Source organism: Myotis davidii, unplaced genomic scaffold (genome assembly GCF_000327345.1).
Source record: "Myotis davidii unplaced genomic scaffold, ASM32734v1 scaffold31, whole genome shotgun sequence".
NCBI lineage: Eukaryota > Metazoa > Chordata > Mammalia > Chiroptera > Vespertilionidae > Myotis > Myotis davidii.
In genome coordinates, this window is record NW_006283639.1 from 3,491,713 (window position 1) to 3,513,990 (window position 22,278).

Consider the following 22,278-nt stretch of genomic DNA (forward strand, 5'->3'; position numbering starts at 1 on the left):
CCATCACTGAAGCAAGCAAGCCTCATGCTAGTTTCAAGCTGCCTGGCTGCTGGCTGCCATCTTGGCTGAGTTAATTTGCATATCACCCTGATTAGCCAATGGGAAGGGTAGCGGTCATCTGCCAATTACCATTTTTCTCTTTTATTAGATAGGATAATGTTAGAATTCTTCAGTTAAAACTTCTTCAGCTTAGTTTGGGCAGGATGCAAATACCTCTTTTCCAGGAATGATACCAGGTTAAGTGTAATGGTTGTAAGTATAATTGGATTTTTAAGGGTTGACTTTCTAGGGAACATGATTATGCCTAGAGGTAAACTACCTATGCACAAGTCACTAGCTGTTGAAGGTTCCTAATTTGTATCAATATTTTGACTTTCCATATCTAGGAGCACAAAGAAACATGAACATCCTAGTCTTGAAAGTAACCCTTTCACACATTTCTGAGTCGGGGGTAATGCAGTTAGTATTCAGGGCTCTACAGCCTACAAGTAACATGATGGGAGCGGGAGCACACTCACTCCAGGTAGGCAGTGAGCTGCTCTGCCACAGCCACGGCATTTGCAATGCAGAGGTGTTGACTTTGGCCTTGTTTTCACACACTGCATCACATGAAGGACTCACACCACACAGTTATTTGTCAAAACAAAACACATATTTTGACAAATTATGGATAAACCTTGGGCTGCAGTTTTTTATTCATTGGGAGTCCCCCAAATTAAGTGTTTCTATAGACCAATGTTTTTGCCTATAAGAGCAGCCTTGAGGTTTCTTAATGAGCTTCCCACTAATGGGCCTTTCCTAAGTGCTAACAAACACTGCTCTTTTTACATTTATAAATTTGGAAACCTTCAAGGTTCTAGCTTTTTCTATTACCAGTCACTCACATTAATGCTTTCAGTTTCCAAAACATATGTACAATTTACTAGTTTTCTAAGTGGTAATAGTCTATATGTTCCATATTATTTATATATATATTCCTATATCCTCATGGTATTTCTATTTCAGGAAGAACAAACATTATCATTACAACTAGAGGCCTGGTGCATGAAAATTCATGCACTCAGGGTTGGGGGTGGGGTCCCTCAGCCAAGCCTGTGCCTTCTCACAGTCTGGGACCCTTGGGGGATGTCCTCCCTCTGGCAGCCCAGAGTTCTTGGGGGATGTCTGACTGATGGCTTAGGCCTGCTCCCCGTACATCCTTAGCACTGCTGTGGAAGTGGGAGAGGCTTCCCGCCACCACTTCCTTGCTCATAGCCATCATCCCAGCTTGTAGCTGAGCAGAGCTCCCCCTGTGGGAGCGCACTGACCACCAGGGGGGCAGCTCCTGTGTTGAGTGCCTGTCCCCTGGTGGTAAGTGCATGTCATAGTGACCGCTTGTTCCACTGTTTGGGTCAATTTGCATATTACCCTTTTATTATATAGGATTTTTTAGATGAGAAAATGAAGGCAAAGGCCTGGGCCAATTACTTGGGTGGTCCTTCAGTGACTCAGTGGGGTTAGAATTAGTCAGGTAACTCTTAAATCAGGTTCTCTATCAGCATATCCTACCCTTTAAACTACTCCAGTGATTAAAATAAACTGCAGTGTACAATCTGAGTCTGTAAGAAACAAAAAGACCAGGCAATCCATGACCATTTCACACCTCATTTCAAGTTTCAGATAGGTCAGGCTTTTAAATTCCTGGTAAGTTAACTGGTTATTGGGAATTAAATAGAACATATCATGTAACTTATCAGGATTGCCACTATTTCATAACCTCGATTCATTTGCTTTCCCACCTAACAAAGAAGGTGGATTAAGCCCTTGACAGTTTCTTCCCCCTTGGCTTGGGAGAGGTCCACAGCTTTATTCCTTGAGTAGCTGACTCTTTGCCACATCAGCAAACTCCTGCCCATCCCATTCATTCACATTTTTGCTTCCTGGTCTGGTTTCCTCTTGAAGAGTCAGTCAGACCCTTACAAGGGCAGGGCATCCTGTTTCCCATCTGATATTAATCACTCTGATTCTCTTTGTGACTCTAAGGATTGTGTCCATTGGAATTTGTAGGGAAGTCTGCCGGAAGTAGATGCAGCTTAATATACAAGGGTAGACAGGTTTTTGTCTGGTGGACTCATCAGGGTATGCTAATAAGGAATGAATTTCTAAGAGATGAATCTTAAAAAACAGAATTTCTAAAATGTGTTTGACCACAGAACCATTTTAAATAGAGCCTCTTAAGAAATTAGAGATCTAGATTTGAATTTTACCTCCTTTTAACAATTAGAGTCCTTAATCTTTTGAGGCCTTCGTTCACATCTATAATATTTGCCTACTTCTTAGGGATCTAGAAATTAGATGCAGCGTATAAAGGGTATAGACAGGGCCTTGATAAAGGTTGATTCTCTGTTTCAGAGAAGTGATAACAGTATAATTGTTTCAATAATTTTTTCTAGGTTAGTGATTTTTACTTATTAATTGTAAGATTGCTTTAGTGGCTCCAAAGTTAGTTTACCAATTTTCCAAATGCCCATGGGAAAAAAGTTAACAAAAATGTCATAATTGCCCTAGCCAGATTAGCTCATTTGACAGAATGTCAGCCTGTGGACTGAAGGGTCCTGGGTTCGATTCAGGTCAAGGGCACATGCCCAGGTTGCTGGCTTGATCCCTAGTAGGGAGCATGCAGGAGACAGCCAATCAATGATTCTCTCTCATCATTGATGTTTCTCTCTCTCCTTTTCCTTTCCTCTCTGAAATAAATAAAAATATATTTTCTAAAAATGTAATTTCACTTGATACAGAAATTACCTATATTTTTGAGAGGCAACACATGAGTTTATATTTAGAAAGTCCCACCCAGAAAAGCAGTTGTTGCTAAATGCTTAGTATTTTCACTTACTTAGTCATGGAGGCAGTGATGGGTCAGATTAATTTTCTATTAATGGTAAAGGTTGGCCTTTATTTTGGGATCAGCACCAGTCATTTACTACAGGAAAAACCCCTTGACAACTAACTGCAGACATGCTTTCATCAGTCAATAATATTAGTAAGACCTTGAAATTTTACTTTTTTAACTTAAAAAAAATTAGTCTTGATTCTAGCTATTGTTTGGAATAGAAATATGGCACTTAAGTTTAAGGTGAGACACAACATGAACCTAATAGAGAATTTCACATCACACAGAGAGGTGCCTACTTACCATTAACTTGCACTGATGAGGCATTTATTGACAAGGCTCTTGTGTTCCTTATCTTCTGGTTTAGGATGTTATGGATTTTCTTCTTCCTTACTGCCCTTTGCTCAGCAAAGGGGAACTGGAACACCATAATGATATCTGCTTTCACACCATTGTCCTCTGGACTTTGAGACAGAAGAGAAAGGTGATTATTCGAAGTAATAATCTGGTATCAATGTTACCTGTGTTTTTTCAGTCTTCCTCAGTACTGAATTATTTTGAGGCATTATAAAAGGAAAAATATTCATCAATTGTTGGATTCACACAAAAATTCACTGATAGACAATGGCTACAGATTTAAAGGAGTTCATAAGTTTATGATAATGTTGTTTGAATATTATGGCAAATAAGAATTTCAAAATAGAATTTTTGGATTCACACAAAAATTCACTGACAATGGCTACAGATCTAAAGGAGTTCATAAGTTTATGATAATGTTGCTTGAATATTATGGCAAATAAGAATTTCAAAATAGAAGGCATGAAGTCCAGAAAGTTTCAGCAAATATGTTCCTTTTATCTCCTAAGTATTATGGAATTTACCAATTTTATAAAATTCATCTGGTAGTCACTAGTTAGTAAAGTTATAAGGAACTTGGAATAAGTCTGTTAGTAGGCATTAGTCTATGGGTGAGGAAAGTGATTATTTTCTTCAAATAAATCTGTGTAAATATATTCATTTTCTTTAAGAAGATGAGTCATACAGGCCCATACATTTGCACCTATTACGTATATGTTCTGCTATGTGCTTTCCAAATAACATAATAGAAACCTCTGAGTGATTCCTGCAACTGATATGAGTCTTCCCCCTCCACCACAACAAACAGAACATTTATTAAAACAGAAACCTGTTTTTGTGTAGGTGTGCCTGCTGACACTGGGGCTTTATTACAGGTAAAACTAATTGTCCCAAATTGTAGTCAACTTTTCCTTCTTAATATTTTTGAAATAACATATTTGTAAAAAAAAAAAATACAACTTGGTGCCCGCAGTGACGTGCTGCTGGGTTTTCCCCAGACACAGATTCTGGTAGTTCCAGATATTGAATCTTGGTTCTGTTTCACTTGGGAAACTGTCACTTGGGGAATTTTGAACATATCACTTAACCTTCCCCCAGTTTTTGTTTTCTCCTTTACAAAATGGTGATCGGTGCCATGTCTTGAGACTGTTGTAGAGATAATGTTTATGAGAAACCCTTTCCAAAGCCTAGCTCATAGAAATGCAGCACATACGAGGGTCCCTGTCCCCTTTGCCCTTTGTCCCATTAGGCTGTGATTCCTCCTTTGCCCAAACATACATACGTCAGTCTGACTACTCGGTTCTTGACATAATGCTGATTCAAGGCCGAATCTATAAATATCTCATCCACCTGTTATTACAACAAGAGAGAAACTTTGTGTTAATAAAGTATTTCATAATGAGCATATACTCCTGATTAAATACTAAAGCAGTAGAAAAACAATTCAACCTGAGTAATATCATTATTTAAACCAGTGGTTTTTTACCCTCACAGTACAACAGAGTAATTTGCAGAATTTAAAAAAAATTACAGATGCTGGGGTGGTTTATCTTCCAGAGTGTTAGTTAAAATTGGTCTGGAAGGAACCTAGGCATTCATATTGTAAGACTTTGGCCAGGTGATTCTGAATGTGCCAGTGTAGGTATGTTGGGTGGAAGATACTTAAACGCCATAGAAGGTAAAGCAGAAAATGACAGAGCAGCCACCAGGCATGAAGGGAGGCCCTGAGAGGTGCTGAAGAGAAATTGGCTCTTTCCTGGGTTTGAAGCATATCCTGCCGCTCACGAACTGAGTCCATTTGAGCCTTAGTTTCATACTGTGAGACAAAGATATTGTATGCTGCTCCTAGGGTTTCAAGATTAAACACATATAAGATGCTGGATATATTATGGTCGTCAGCTACTGGTGGTTCTCTAGTCTCCCTCTGGGAATTTTACATCTCAGATTTCTTTGCAGGTCTTTGGCTGTATGTATAGAAAAGAGAGATTAGGAATTTAGGAGAGAGCCAATGATTTTTAACTTGTGGATTGTGGGCTCTAGGAAGAAAGAGTAATATGGTGTTTCAGGTTAGATAAGAATTGTGTTATCAGTTTATGTCACCAAGGAAGGAGAAGAAAAGCTACTGTTTTGGTCGATATGCACAGTTTGAATTGCTTGTCATAGCACTATTACTGGTATGTTGTGGTTTATCAGGTCTAGATTTTGGCTTGCAGTACCCTACAGCGACCACTTGGTGGCAACAGTGTCATCAGAATGCTGGCACTGCATTTCACATTTGGTAGATCAGTCACACTTGCAAAAAACCATGTCTTACATCCTATGGAAGGAGCAAGGAGACCAACTATCATTTTGAAAAACACAAAAGATAGAAATAAATGGAAGGCTGTTTTAGGTATCAAGGAATATGTTATGACTTACCTTGACATCATTAGACATTCAGAAATGTTTGAGAACAAAAATATTAATGATGTCCTTTAATCCCTACAATAACTCTTGGAATTAAGAATTATATTGATTCTTATTTTATATAATAATTAAAGAATAATATGCTAATTAGACTGGATGTCCTTCCGGAGGAAGCCGGGGCTGCGAGGGAAACCTGGGTCCAGGGTGCCAGAGGGAAGCTGGTGCCAGCAGCTGTCCGGGAAGGAAGGCCTGCTCTTGCACGAATTTCATGCATTGGGCCTCTAGTATTTAAATATGAAACTAAGACTCAGAGACATTATATGAATTTATCTGGAATCACGTGAATAATAAACTTGGACTTAAACCTATGTCTTCTGTCTTTAGGTCTCTTTTCATCAAACATACAACCTCCCTGTTAAATGTGATATACATTTTACTTCAATTTTTTTTTATAGAAAGCATAATAGTAAGTTATCAAATAACTAACTGGTTGACTTTAAAAGACAAAGTATAAAAGATGTAATGATATGCATTTGGTAATAGCTGTTCATTTAAGATCAAAAGTGTCACTTGGAAAACAAAGAAATTGCTAGGATCCAAAGTATAATTTTATTTGTATTTAAATAAGAAAAGCTTAAAGGGACTGAGGAGGTATGGAGCTTATTTATTAGTAACAAAACTGTTTTTGAAAGATACGTTTTTGCAAGAGCGACATTATTATAATCACTTCTCTCTTGTAATCCACAACTAGTCCTATTACTCAGTTTTCTGGGGAAATTCAAAAGAAAAGAAAAGACAAACAAAAAAACAACAGAGATAAAAGTGAAAAATATTAAAAAGAAAAGTTAATAGCAGTTGGATATCTTTCAAAATTTGGTTTCTAATTATTCTCTGAAATCCCAGCCACAGTTGATCCCCTGGCCCTTTGTAACTTGTTGGTGAAGGTATTGGAGTAAGTTTTTGACTGGGGATGACATCATTCATATGGCAATATGCCTCTGAAAAGACTATCTACACCCAGCATCAACTTTGTCTTTGAATGATTCAACTGTCTGGGAAGATAGGAGCTGAAATAATAACATAAGAGGAATCTGGGTAGAAGTAACTTCAGTAATCATAGAAATAAAGGACTTTCTTCCTTATAACTCAAATCCCAGGACCTTGCCTCATTGATTAGGGCTGGGGTGAGGCCCGGATTTTTAGGTGATCAGGTAGCTTCAGGAAAACACTTTGAGAAATGCTAGGGCACAGACTGGCTAGGAGTATTGCACTAAATAAATTTATGACGGGAAAAATTAGAGCAAACATGAACATAAACTTTATTGCTGACTGGCATTTTTGTATGAACTAGCTTTCTAGAGACTCAAAATCATGTTTCCCTGGTAAATGAAGGCCTATCTCATCAGAAACACTCTACCAACACTTGTTGGCATTCTAAATTCTCAGAAATGTTGGAGGACATTTAACTTGTGTGCCAGCTTGTTATAAATTTATTATTTATACCACCTAATAGAGTAAGTGGTTTCTAAATCTATCCTACTTCACATTTGGAGCATTTGTAGAATTTTGTAGTTGGAATTACTCTCCTAACATTGAATAAAGACCCCTTTCAGGTTAGTACTTTTTTGTGTTGGATGACTTTGAAATGCTAGCAATTGCACTGAGATTAAGTTCTAAGAGGGCAATTTGAGGTTACTTGGGTGTTTAATGAAAGAGCTAGGGAGAGGCTGTCAGCTCAAACAAACAGACCTCACCCAACCATTCAGTGATCATTCCCAAACTAACTCTGTTTACACATGTAGCCTCCTTTCACTGTCAGATGTGCCCAACCGAATCCTCTCTCAGCAGTCTTTGTATTCACATAGGGGGAATTTCAGGGTTGAGACTGCAAACTTCAGATGGATAAACCACTGAAGATTGTCCAGTGAGATATAAAAGCAGTTCCTTCTACCATCACACCAGAAAAGCCCCAATGAATCAAAATATGCCATGAAGAAAACTTCAGATTCTGTTGATTTCTCATAATTATAATAAAAATACCACATAAAGGATGTATAAAAGATGCTTTTTAAAAATACGCCACTAAGCTTTAGTAAGGCTTAATGGATACTGCTTGATTCAAGGGTTGAACTCAAGGTAGAAACAGAGAACAGAACACAACCGAATTTGAGCCTCCAGTCATAAAGTCAGACATTGAAGGGCCTCACCATGTGCCAATTCCCCCCACCCACTTCAGCACCACCGCTCCCTTTCAGGCTTGGCTATGCCCTTGCCCTTCTCAAGCTATTCCTTCGGTCAGGAGCACCTCCCCATTCTGCTAGCTCTGTGTTTCTGAAGCACAGCTCTCCTTTAAGTCTACTTCAGATAATACCTTCATTGGGGTTATTCCTTGAACCTCAGAGTAATTGTTTTTCCTCCTGTCTTAATTTTTCTTATCCCTCTTAAACCTTCCGCTCTTTAATATAGTTACTTATGCAAATATGTTATTTCCTCTACTAAATGGCAAACCCTTTCTCGGTAGGAACTGTGATTCATCTTTTCATGCTCTATACTATATACGAATGCAGCATGTTTTTGTTGAATGAATTAATAAAAGATAAATTTATTTATCAGAAAGTCTTGCATTTATTAGGACATTTGTAAGAGTTTTTAAATGTACTTTATATCAAATTGTGATTAATGCTCTTAGAGAGAAAAAAATTGCCCATCCATGAATTATTTAAAACATTTGCCTCCTTGTTGACATTTTCAGGTAATTTGATTCCTTATGGAAAACTCCTCCATGATGAGACTACACTAGTTATAATAGAAGACTAGTATCACTGCTGTCTCCTACCTGTGCACCAGGCACAAACTCCATTGTATTTGAGCTCATTTGCTTTTCCCACCAACCTCTGAGGTAAATACTATCATTTCCGTAAGTAAGTGAATTGTCCAAGGTGACACAGCAGGGAACCAGCTGACCTCAGTGTGAGCACACAGGTGGGCTCTCACTAAGGGTTCCTACCCGCTTACATGTAGCAAGCAGCGTGTTAAGGGGGACCAGAAACTGTTATACTCCTCTCCGAAGGCAGCCTGTTTTCTTTGGTCCCCCAAATAAAGGTCATAAGCTCGATAGTTCTATTACAATCCTTTGAAGTTATTATTGTATCCAGATTTTTTGTGAAACCCAAGATTCAACAAGTGAGCTGTGAATCATTATCCTAAGCTTGTATAGAGCATGGCTAACCTGAGCATTGGTGGGTCTCCCAGGATTTGGGGGCTTGTTGACCTCTGGGAATCAAGTCACTTCATTTTCATAAAAGTCCTCTTTATAACTCCCACAGCTTTGTACCCAGTGCTGTGTCTTTTGGAGAAGGCAGCTGGATCCATTGTCATATGGGATCTGTGGGTGTGTGAGCAGTTTCCATGGGAGTGTGACATTCTGATTACTCTAAACCAGGAAGTGATGATAGCACCCAATGGGTTGTATTGTTATGTGATGTTACCAAAGTTGTTTCTTTGATTGTACTACTACTTCCTCAGTGTTTCTTTGTGAAATGCCAGAAGGAAACAGACATCTGTGACTAAATAACCATATATCACAAGTAGCAATATACTGGATAAACTTATCTCAAATCGGTTTATATTCTTGAGACTGACAGGCAAGATAAAGTCATAGAATTAAGATGTTTGCAATTAAGGGTGATAAAGACATTATTAAGTATAGTACATTTAAGTATACTACAAAAGCCTAGATCTCTGAATTATCTTTTTTAAAAGAGGAAAATATATAATTAGTATCTGTTTAAAGTTGTACTGAAGATATTTAAACCAGAATGTTCAAAGCAAGGGATGATCATTATATAGAAGATTCATGTCCTCTCCAGGTGATTGTCTTCAAAATTTCTAAATTTGATTATTCTTTCGGAAGGAGAGAGAGAGAGAGAGAGAGAGAGAGAGAGAGAGAGAGAGAGAGATAATAATTTCTCTTAGACTATTTTATAGTGCATGAATAATGAATAATAACCTAAATAGGTTATCCAATAGAGTGAAGATTGTGAAATATTGACAACATTTTTAGGAAGTTTAGGGATAGCTAATATTGCTTCCTTTCACACAAAACCTTCCCTCAGAAAACACCCATCCACATCTTTCCTCCAATCATAGATTGTTTATGCTACACATATACAGGGTGTCCCCCAAAAACTTATACACATACATTCTTGATAGCTCAATTGCTGGTTCTTCTTTTTCAGATTTAACTCATTGGAATTAATAATTATTCAAAGTGTGTATATGATTTTTTTGGTACACTCAGTTAATGCGAATATATCCACTAACCTCCTTCCTCTCTCTATTACAATTGCTTTAACCGTTGTCTTTCTCTTCATAAACTGACACAGATAGAAGAGATTATAAGCTAAAAACAGTAACAAGAGACAAAGAATATAATGAGGAGGGTCAATTTATTTAGAAACTATAACCATAATAAATATATATGCACCCTACAAATTAAGCAACATATTTATGAGCAACCAATGGGTTAAAGGAAAATCCAAAAAATATCTTGAAAAAAATAAAAATGAAAAAACAATATACTAAAACTTACAGGATGCTGCAAAAACAGTTCTAAGAGAGAAGTTCATATCAAAAAATGCCTACATTAAGAAAAAAAGATGCTAAATAAACAATCTAACTTTACATCTCAAGGAATAAGAAAAATAACTAACTCTAAAATTAGCATAAGTAAGAAAATAACAAAGATCAGAGCAGAAATAAATGAAATAAACATTAGAAAAATAACAAGAAAAGATAAAGGAAACTAAGAGCTTGTTTTTTGAAAAGATAAACAAAACAGACAAGCCTCGACAAATTTAAAAAAAAATGAGAGGAGAGTGAACTAAATAAAATCAAGAATGAAAGAGGAGACATTATAGCTGGTACAAAAGAAATACAAAGAATCACAGAACACCACTATGAACAATTATATTCCAACAAATTGGATAACCTAGAAGAAATGGATAAATTCCTAGAAACATACAATCTAATAAGACTGAATCATGAAGAAATAGACAAATCCAAATAGAGAAAACATGAATAAGGAGACTTCATGGGTAATCAAAAGCCTCCCAAAACAGACAAGCCCAGAACCAGATAGTTTCACTGGTGAATCTACCAAACATTTAAATACAAATTGATACCAACCCTTCTCAAATGTTTACAAAAAAATTGAAGAGGAAGGAATAACCCCAAAATCATGTTACAAGGCAAGAATTACCCTGATACCAAAGCCAGATAAGGACATTACAAGAAAAGAAAACTAGCCCAGCTGGCATGGCTCAGTGGTTGAGCAGTAACCTATGAACCAGGAGGTCCTGGTTCCATTCTTGGTCAGGACACATGCCGGGGTTGCAGGCTCGATCCCCAGTGTAGGGTGTGCAGGAGGCAGCAGAGCAATGTTTATCTCTTATCATTGATGTTTCTATCTCTCTCGCTCCCTTCCTCTCTGAAATAAAAAATATATTTTTTTTAAAAAAAGAAAAGATAATGATAGGCCAGTATCTCTGATGAATATTAGTGAAAAAATTCCCCCCCCCCAAATATTACTAAACCAAATTCAACAGCACATTGAAAGGATCATAATGGAGTGGGATTTATTCCCGGAATACAAAAATGGTTTAACATACACAAATTAATAAATAATGTATACACATATTAGCAGAAAGAATATAATCATCTCAATAGATGTGGAAAAGCATTTAACAAAATATAGCATCTTTCTTTATAAAAACGCTCAACAAATTGTATATAGAAGAAACATCACTATTGTGTATAGAAAACCCTATAGACTCTACCAAAAAACTGTTAGAACTAATCGATAAATTCAGTAAAGTTTCAAGACACAAAATCAACATACAAAAATCAGTTGCATTTTTATACACTAGCAACAGAATATCTGAGAAAGAAATTTTGATTCACAATAGCATCAAAAATAATAAACTACCTAGGAATGAATTTAACCAAGGAGGCGAAAGATCTCTACACTGAAAACTATAAGACTTTGATGAAGGAAATTGAAAAAGACAAAAAAAAAGAGAAAGATATCCCATGTTCATGGATTGTAAGAATTAATATTGTTTTGGTGATAATTATCTTGTATATAAGTGTATCAAATCAACATGGATTACACTTTAAACTTACACAATGTTATATGTCAATTCTATCTCAATAAAGCTGGATAAAAACTGATACAGGAAAGCAAAGTGAGTAAGGATAAAGACATATTTATATAATAAGTAAACACATGTGTTGTATAACTAAAAGTAATCTGATACTATATATTAGACTAGAGGCCCAGTGCATGACATTCGTGCAGTGGGGGGCGGGGTCCCTCAGCCCTGCCTGTGGCCTCTTGCAGTCCAGGACCCCTCGGGGGATGTCTGCCTGCCAGCTTAGGCCTTGGGGAGCGGGCCTAAGCCAGCAGGCTGACATCCCCTGAGGGGTCCTTAGCACTGCCTTGGAGGCAGGAGAGGCCACTGCCACTGTACTCGCCAGCAATGAGCCCGGCTTCTGGCAGAGTGGCGCTCCCGCAGTGGGAGCACACTGACCACCAGGGGGCAGTTTCTGCATTGAGCATCTGCCCCCTGGTGGCCAACGCACATCATAGCTACCAGTCGGGCCACCGTTCAGTTGATTTGCATATTAGCTTTTTATTATGTAGGATTTATAATCTTTATGGACTTAAATATTATATGAGAGAAAAAGTTATATAGAACTGAGTTGTCTATCTTAGCTGAGTTTTTTCTTGACTAGTAGAACAATTTAGAGAAAAGAGCTTATGTTTGAGTGACCTATATTTCTTCAGATCTCCCCTCTATCATGTCCTAGTTGTGCACCTTAACTTCAGAGGCTTAATTCTCTTATGTGTAAAATGTAGATAATAATCCCTCCTTTGCAGTGTTATATTGAAGATCTGACATGAAATATACAACAACTAGCCTTTTCTTTCAGGATTCAAATTAAAGACATAGAAAGTAGAAGTAGTGTTACACATCTTTCTCTTTCATCATGCCTAATCTTTAATTACAAAACACAGTAAGTCTTAGCTCTCAGGTAAGGACTCAGCCACTCTCTACATCCAATTTTTCTAACTTCTGAACACAAGATTCTTGGTAACATCTGCTTATTTTTTTCTGAAAGTTTCCAAATCCAATCTGTTCTCTCTAGACACAGGGCTGTCGTCCTTCATCAAGCATGAGGTGTCTTTTACCTTTCTTACCTTATTCAACCCAAAACTTTATATAGTTTAATACCTTTGTTAAGTTTAAGTGTACCTTGACACAGTTGCTTTTTCTCTGCGTCAGTGTTGATCTGAGCCAAATATCACTTCTGCCTTCTAATTCATTATAGAGTGTTCCTAACTACATTCCTCTCCTTGCATCACTTTCTGTTTCCAATTTTTTTTTCCACTACAATTCTAGACACATAAGCTCGAGGATACTTTGGGGATCATTTCAGGCCCTGTTCTTAGGGTACCTGGATACAAAAAAGGTAAAATTAAGAACTGCTTTGGGTATAGGAGTAGAGTGTTGTTTTTGTTTTTTGGTGGGAGACAACCCCAATAAGAAAATTCTCAACTGTTGCCTTTGCTAATGCAGACGGTGATCACTAACCCATGTTAATAGTATAGTTGAGAGAGACGAACGTACCAGGAATAATTACTTGATTTCTGGTATTTTATGGGATGGTTGATGGGAAAGAAAATCACATAGATGATTCTTATGGATGATAGTTTATTAAGAACATGTAATCTCAAGTCCCAACTATATCACTTACTGGTTGTGTGATCTTGAGTAAATTAACTTTTCTGTACCTTAGTTTTCTCATCTGTAAAACTGTGATAGTAATTGTACATACCTTATAAGGCTGTTTTTTTGAGGATTAACTGAAATGACACATAGGATGCTTAATGTGGTGTTTAGCATTCAGTACATGTTAGCTATGTTATTGTCATGGTGTTATTTGTAATGACCTTATAATTTAAAAGTATTTCTTGATATATCTAAAATATATTTTTTCCAAATAAAGTACTCCCTCTGTCAGTGACACTACTCAAACTTATAAGAATGATGAAAGTGACCTATCCATTTGGGAGTGTCATGAATTACTGGTTTCTGGTTACTGGTGTCGTCTCTGAAGAATTATATGAAAGATGAGACATGTCTGTGCCACTATCTCAGGGAACTGGGATGGGTTTTAGCATATTTGAGCATGAATTTACATCTCCACTCTCATTCAAATAGTTAAATTTCAAATTATGAGGAAGAACAGGACTGCAACCTGTTTGTCCTGGCTGTCTAGTGAGCACCCCTATGGTGCTGAGAGAAGAATCAGGTTTTATTCATTGGAATTTAACAACAATAAATAGGAGTGGCTCGGGATGAGGCATGAACCCTTCCTGTAATTCCTAGGGTAACTTAGTGGGGAGTGGATGGAAAGGGACACCGGTCTTCTTTAAAGAGGGCTACAACAATACAAAGCCTTTCCCGACCATGGGAACCCTAGTTGATCTTCCTTTTCTTTGAAGTTCTTTTGTACTTCTTTCCTCAACATACAATTTAATCCTTAATTATATCGTGTCATGCTATTCAATTTCATGTTACTCTCATCTCTCCAACGAGATTGGGAGCAGTTTTAGGGAACAGATCATATTTCCTTTCTTGCAAGACTCAGATGCTGAGAAATGTAAAGAGCTGAATAACATACCATATGTTGGGAAAACAGATTGTTGGAATCAATTGGGAAAACTGGCTCACTATATGGAGAATAACACCTGGGTTCCTACCTAACATCACACTCAAAGGTAGACTCCAGATACATTAAAGGCCTACTGTCAAACTATAAAGTTGATAGAAGAAATTATAGTAGAATGTTTTAATATAGAATTAGAAAGTGGGAATGACTTCATAATAACATTTAAAAACACAACAGTAAGGCAAAGAAAATTGATGAATATGATTATTTCAAAATTACCAATCTGTATTTTTAGGAAGCATGGTCCAAATTAATAGAAGACAGAATGAATAAGTACAATGTCTGTAACCAATGGATTGTTTGCATTACAACATAAGGAACTCCTGCAAAGCAATGCTAATAAAATAAAACAGCCTTAACAGAAAATAGGCAAAGGAAAGGTACAGGCAGGTTATGGAAATGAAAGCTCAAAAGGCTAACAAGTATATATAACAATGCTCATACTCATTAGCAATTAGAAAAATGCAAACTAAATCACAAATAAGATACAACTGAAAGGTTGGCAGAAATGAGAAAGCTAACTAATACCAGGCGTTAGCAAAGATGTTGGGACATGGGGATCCTCACGCACTGCAGATGGGAGTGCACACTGATGCAGTCACTCTGAAGAGCAAGCCAACACCAATTAGTTAAATTAAGTGTATGCAAACCTAATGACCCAGTAATTCTGCTTCCTGAAGAACTTGCATGGGTTCATAAGGGGATAAGGAGGAGGCTGTTTAGTGCAGCATTTCTTGGAATAATGGGAGGAGGTAAAACATGGTCGGTATATAATATGAATCATCACGTAGCTGCCAAGAGCAGTTAATTAGATGCACATTTAACAGGGAGATCTTAACACATCTGAGTAAAAATTTATGAAACAAAAAGTGATACAGTGGACTGAATATTTGTTTAACCCAAAACTCATATGTTGAAATCCTAACCACCAACGTAAAGATATCAGAAAGTGGGAAGATATTGGGAGGTAATTAGGTCATAAATGGTCATAAATTGGTGCCCTTACTAAAGAGACTCCAAGGGCTGTGTAGCTCCCTGCTCTCCACCCTGTGAGATACTCCAAGAAGTCTATGGTCTGGCCTGAAAGAGGGCCCTCACAGAACCTGATTATGCTGGTGCCACGCTTCAGGCTTCCAGCCTCTGGAACTGTGAGAGGTGGCCTTCTGCTGTTTATAAGCCACTCAGGCTGTGGTACTTTGGGAAGCAGCCAGACCTGACTAAGCCAAGTGATTTATAACACAAAGAATAATTAAAAGCATACACATACAAAACATCAAAAAGTATTTTTTTGCAAAAATAAATACAAACAAAAGTCTACACATGAAATACAGAATGGTCACCTGCAGAGGAAGATGAACAGGAGTGTACTATGAGAATAAAGAATCATAAATAGTGATGCCTACAAGTCCTTTGGTTGATCGCTCCTCCTTGCCCCCACTCTCCCTACCTTCCCTCTGAAAGTTGACGGTCTGATCAATGTTTCTCTGTCTCTGGATCTGATTTTGTTCATCAGTTTATGTTGTTCATTATATTCCATAAATAAGTGAGATCATGTGATATTTATCTTTCTCTGACTGGCTTATGACACATATGTAATCCCTTAATCAATAAAGAAAAAATATAGTGATGCCCAGAGAAGGCCTTGCATGTACTCAGGATGAGAGTGTGTCATTACCTAACTTAGCCTTTGCCGCTAAGGCAGCGGTTCTCAACCTGTGGGTCGCGACCCCTTTGGCGGTCTAACGACCCTTTCACAGGGGTCGCCTGAGACCATCCTGCATATCAGATATTTACATTACCATTCATAACAGTAACAACATTACAGTTATGAAGTAGCAACGAAAATAATTTTATGGTTGGGTCACAACATGAGGAACTGTATTTAAAGGGCCAGAAGGTTGAGAACCACTGCTCTAAGGCTTCTCCATTCCTAGAAATGCATTCTGTATTGAAACCTAAAAGTCTACTTCCAAACACAGTTCCTGTTATAGGTGTACTTTATCATTTCTTTTGCTTTCTTTTAAAACATCTATTGCATTCTTGTCCATTCACTTCAATAAAGACAATATCTCAATTAGCCTAACACAACAACAACAATGTTGGGAAGAAAACATATAATAAAATAAAAAACACAGATTTTTAACTGTCTCAATACTTACTATAAATTTCCCATTGTTCAAATAATTTGTATACTATTTTCACTACGTATACTCATATTTTTCATTGAGGAAGTTATGTGGAGTTTCTCAGGATTAGAGGAATAAAGGAAGTGCTAGGGTATATATATATATAGTTTTTAACTGGCATTCCTCAAGAACTGATTACAAATTCTATTTTCTAAGGTGTCAAGAATATAGAAGAATTTAAGGATCTATATCAATCTGTAAATGGTTATTGATTTGGGGGAATGAAACTTCAATATAGAATAAGTATGCATGATTTAATGGTAATTGAAAACATACATTATAAACCTCATCTCTATATTTACCATATGCTGTAATTGAGAATGCCTAGGAAAAAGATTGGATGGTGATATGGAAAAAATAAAAATTGATTTGAAGGAAAAAAGAAAATGTTTTAAGAGAAAAAAAGTTCTTTGACTAAAACAAACCAATACAACTGTTATTTTTATATCTTTAAAATAATTATATTTCTGTGTTAACAGGAAAGTTAACTTGAGCTGAGCATTTAAGTAAGGGTTCAAGGTATCTTGAGCAAAATTATTGGACAGCTAAGTTTACTTTTTATTTGCTTTTAGGAGCATTCTTTAATTTTAGTTTTAAAAAATGTGTTAGCATTTCATTGAACTAACTTGTAATAAGCCTGGGTATTTTACTTTATTACTATGTAAGAGAAAATGAATATTTATGATCATCTTTCCTCATATATTTAAAAATCTTTAAATTTTTAAAATGTGGTCTCCAAAAACAAGCATGTGTCTTACAAATAACCACTTCTGACATGGTTAAGCTTTCCCATTTAGGTAATATTACGGCCTCAGTTCTCTCACCTTTAAATGAAGTAGTTGAGTCAGAAAGAGTGGTTAATCAAAATGACTCATTTGTTAGACATGCTGACGCCCTTGCTCCCTATCCTGCCCTGCCCTTCCCATCAGACACCTACCTATCCAGTGGGTCTGGAGCGGGACCTCAGCATCTGCAAGCTGATTCTGGTGCAGGTAGCCTGAAACTTCGGTTTTGAAAAATACTGAGTGAAATGATCTACAAAGTCCTTTCCACCTGCATTCTCCTACGATAGAAATAGTTGTGTCTGACTTACCAAGTTTTCACTTATCTCTTTTAAGTCCTTCAGTTGGTATACTCCATTGTGTCCAGAATCACTATTGGTTCGTACATCTAAAATTTTAAAGACACCATGATAATACTCCGTTTTCTGGCCTGCGGTGAAAAGGAAAAGCAGAGAATTAAGTGGTTTTGGAAAAAAATTCAGAATCCAACTATAGTGAGGCTAATATGGTCTTGAATATATTGCTGACAGCCTTTCTAATTTAGTTTAATAAAAAGTATAGTGAAAATAATGATCACTACCACTGGTTAATAACAGCAGCTTACATTTACTGAATGGCTATTATGTGCCATGCCCTGTTATGGGCACTCTACCTGCAGTATTTCCTCACTCCAGCTCTCTAAGATTATAATCACCTCCATTTCACCAATGAGAAAAGCGAGGCTCAGTGGTGTTAAGAAACTTGCTCTATGCTATGGAAGCGGTAAGTGACCTACCTGGGTTTTAAACCCGGACTGTCTGGCTCTCGTCCTGGAATGTTTAATTACCATATTACCCCTTGCTGAGGTGAAGTGTATGCCATCTCATACTCTACTGGAAGTAGACGTAAATAAAATTTTTTTTTATGTTTTCACTTATATTTTAAATTAATTTTTTCAAATAAAAATCTTTATACATTTTAATTTGTAATGTGAGAACCAGGCACACGAAGAAATACATGAAAAGAAAGGCAGGGGAACACTATCAGTTGGTAGTGAGAACAGTGTGTAACTGGGATGAATCAGTAAGAAAGGAGAGAGCACAGAGAGCTGTGGGAAGTACTGAGGAATTTGGTAATCTCAGGAGTAAAGCGTCCAGGTGGAGGGCAAGAAAGCTATGAGAGAGTTAGAAATTGAGAACAGAGCAACCACAAAACAACCTTTCTCCTCGGGGAGCCTGGCATCGACAGGACACAGTGAGGGTTTCCCATGGAGCTAGGAAAGAAACGGGGATCTCAGGACAGTCTCTCTCCTAAGTGGGACATCTCTGGATATGGAATGCTTTTTTTAGACCTCCTGATGTTTATCCACACAATCCACAATTATCAATCTTTTTAATCATAGCAAAGGAGTTTTTGTGCAATCAAATTACCTGACCTAAAACTCCTTTGCCATCATGTAAACTGTAGGTTGGATGGTTATATTGGACCCAGAACTATGTTTTAAGCCCTTCAAAGCTCACAATGGAGTCTTCAGTCCCTCATCTAGTCTGAGGAAAGTGACAGTAGATAAGACCACTCAAGTTAGCAACCTGAACTATTTGTTTTATCACATAATCTGGGTCAGAGCCACATTGTAGAGATTTGTGAAAAAATGTAAATGGATTTTACTCTGTGCAGAGAAAAATGCAATGTTAGAAGAGGCAATTCTAAAATGCATTGTTTATGTGGTTATAAACATGTCAGGGAATACAAAAATCCCTGAATATTATTTTGGAGAGTGCAAATTTTTCTCTAAAAATTAGTAAAAACGTTGTGTCATATTTATAGTTTACCAGTCATTTCAGAATTAATCATTTCCTTGGGCTTGTGCTTGGCTTTTAGCTTTGAAATGTTGGTGGACAGAAAAATGATGAGTAAAAGAGCCAATTTTAGTTACTAATTTAGTAAGTAATTTATCATAGTTTTTCCCTTGAATGTGCAATGATGATTAGAATGTATTATGATTACTATCTTTGATCTTTTGTGTAGCTCTCAAAAGAATACTAGATTGTGAGCTCCAAGGATATAGGAAATTGGTCTGCTTTGCTTAATGCTCTATCTTGAATACCCAGCAAAGCAGTTGCATATAATAGGCATTCAATAATTAGTTGATGAAATAATTGAATAAATAAAAATATTCAGAATGTGGGCATTTACGGGTAACAGTACAAATGTCTTTTGGATGAAATTGCATTTACGTGTATGCGAATGAAGCTTGACAGAAAAATGAACTCAAACTGAGTGAAATCCATAACTTTACCTACCAGAGACTAAGAAGTGAGCCAGAAGACCAATGGTCACTGCCACCACAATCAGCAATAACACAACGAGAAGGGCAATCATCCATGGTTTCAAATCTCGGCTTCGGGTGCCAAATCCTACTGCTCTGCATAAAGGAAAACTCAGCAGTAACTCTCATATAGTCATGGTCACAGGCTTTCTGATACTCCTTGAATAAGTGCAAGCTGCTTTAGCTTACCTTTCCCAGCAAGATGATATTTGTCTTCCATTTTGGTCAAGGTCATCTTGGTGTGAGGGGTGGTGTGGAAAAGATGAAAATTTGGGAATCCATAATATTGCTTCTGTTTTCTATTTCTAGAGACTATTCATGGCTCTCTGTGGTGGCCAGATCTGATTTCCCTTAACAGTGTGGTCCAAAGCAGCATGCATGCTTGAAAAAGGACCATTTCTTCTTTCTCCAGTACTTTAAAAATTATCTCTTTTATTTGTCTACCCTTTTAGAGTGTACAAAGTCATTTCAAATCTATTATCCCATTTACATTTTTTAAATTTATCTTTACTGTTGAAAGTATTACAGATGTCACCCTTTCCTCCCCTGCTTTGACCCACTCTACCCCGCTCACACCTCCTCCCAAGGTCTTCCCGGCAATGTTGTCAGTCCATGGGCTATGCATATAAGTTTATTGGTTAATCTCTTCCATTTCTCTCCCCCTTCCCTCTGAAATACGTCAGTCTGTTACTTGCTTTAATGTCTCTGGAACTCTTTTGTTCATCAGTTTATTTTGTTCATTAGATTCCACATATAAGTGAGATCATGTGATACTTATCTTTTTCTGACTGGCTGACTTCACTTAGCATAGTACTCTCACATCCCTCCATGATTTCTCAAAGGTTAATAAAGTACTCATCCATCTCCACAAACAACCTAGTTAAAAAATAGGCAGAGGACCTGAACACACACTTCTTCAAAGAAGACATAAAAATGGCCGAGAGGCATATGAAAATATGTTCAACATCACTAATCATCAGAGTGATGCAAATTAAAATGATGATGAGCTATCACCTCACACCTGCCAGAATGGCTACCATCAACAAATCAACAAACAAGTGCTGGTGAGGATGTGGAGAAAAAGGAACTCTACTTAGTACACTGCTGGTAGGAATGCAGACTGGTATAACCACTGTGGAAGACAGTGTGTAAGTTTCCTCAAAAAAAAAAAAATGGAATCGCCATTTGACCCAATGATCCCACTTCTAGGAATCTATAATAAGAATCCAGAAACACCAATCAGAAAAAATATATACACCCCTATGTTCATAGCAGTGTTATTTACAATAGCTAAGATCCAGAAACAACCCAAGTGCCCATCAGTAAATGAGTGGATTAAAAAACTGTGGTACATTTATACAGTGTAAAAAAGAAGGATATCTTACTCCATTTACTTTTTATCTTTTATTTTTAACTGGCTGTGGAAAGGCAGTGTGTCCTCTGATGGACAAGAGCTAAGGTGATAGAAGCTAGAAGCAGAAGGTCCATAGGGAGTAACATTACTTATTCTCTTAAATGGCTTAAAATCTAAAAATTCAAATAGGAGGGAGAACTTAGGGACTACTTAGTATAGTTTAATGCATTTCCTAGATGAGGAAACTGAGGCCTAGAGACGAAAAAGTCATTTTTTTCCAATATAATAGAACCATCAGTAATATTAAACTCATGAATTCTCACTCCTTCAACCCAAGTTTTTCTCAGTGCCAGACTGCATCTCCATTGATTGCATTTTAATTTTTAAATATGTTTATTATTCATATAGTTATTTAGTCACTCGCTCATTTATTCTTTATATATGTGACCATTCATTTTCTCAGAGAATCTTATCAGTATGTCTCCAAGTCATTCAAAAACACAAAAAAAGAACCAAAACAAAAAGGCTAGGACTCAAGGAGTTTTATGAACTTTGAAATCTTTCTGCCATTTGGCCCACTCCATTTTCAAAGCCAGTGATGGTGAATCTCTCTTACTTTAAATCTCTCTGATATTCTGAATTTCTCTTCAGGTAGAGCCTTATACTTTTAAAATCCTCACCTGAGGCTATGTTTCTATTGATTTGAGAGAGAGAGAGAAAAGGAGGGAGAGAGAAGGAGAGAGAGTGAAACATGGATGTGAGAGAGAAACATCCATCGCTTGCCTTCCGTATGTGTCATGACCAGGGATGGAACCCACAACCTAGGTAATTGCCCTGACCAGGAATCACAACTTTTTGGTGTATGGGACGATGCTCCAACCAATTGAGCCACCTGGCCAGGGCGAGCTTTGTCCTTTTTTAATGTATCACCTGATTAGGTTAGGCCCAAAGAATAATTTTCCCCTCTTAAAATCAACTGATTCGGACCTTAATTATATTTTCAAAACTCCTTCACAGCAGCACCTATATTCGTTTGAATAAATAGAAGAAGGAATATGTGCATGAAGGACTAAGAATCTTATAAATTTATCACAAAATATTATGACTTTGATAAAAATGGACAGAAATCTATAGACTTCATAAAAAAGCATGTGAGATTTAAATCTCTAATGGTGGGGGTGGTGAAGAACTATTTCATTACAATGGAATTCTATGTT

At 37.0% G+C, this 22,278-nt stretch overlaps 1 protein-coding gene across 1 annotated transcript in view; it reads right to left on the minus strand.

The window, feature by feature from the left end:
- TMPRSS11A (transmembrane protease, serine 11A) overlaps nucleotides 1-22,278 on the minus strand; it is a 43,992-nt gene that overhangs the window by 16,732 nt on the left and 4,982 nt on the right. Inside the window, exons 2-5 of the mRNA XM_015565786.1 lie at nucleotides 19,682-19,803; nucleotides 17,711-17,829; nucleotides 4,512-4,579; nucleotides 3,176-3,336 (exon numbers count right to left, since the gene is read on the minus strand). Of these exons, the coding sequence (XP_015421272.1) occupies nucleotides 3,176-3,336; nucleotides 4,512-4,579; nucleotides 17,711-17,829; nucleotides 19,682-19,803 (470 nt within the window). The remainder of the gene's footprint in view (nucleotides 1-3,175; nucleotides 3,337-4,511; nucleotides 4,580-17,710; nucleotides 17,830-19,681; nucleotides 19,804-22,278) is intronic.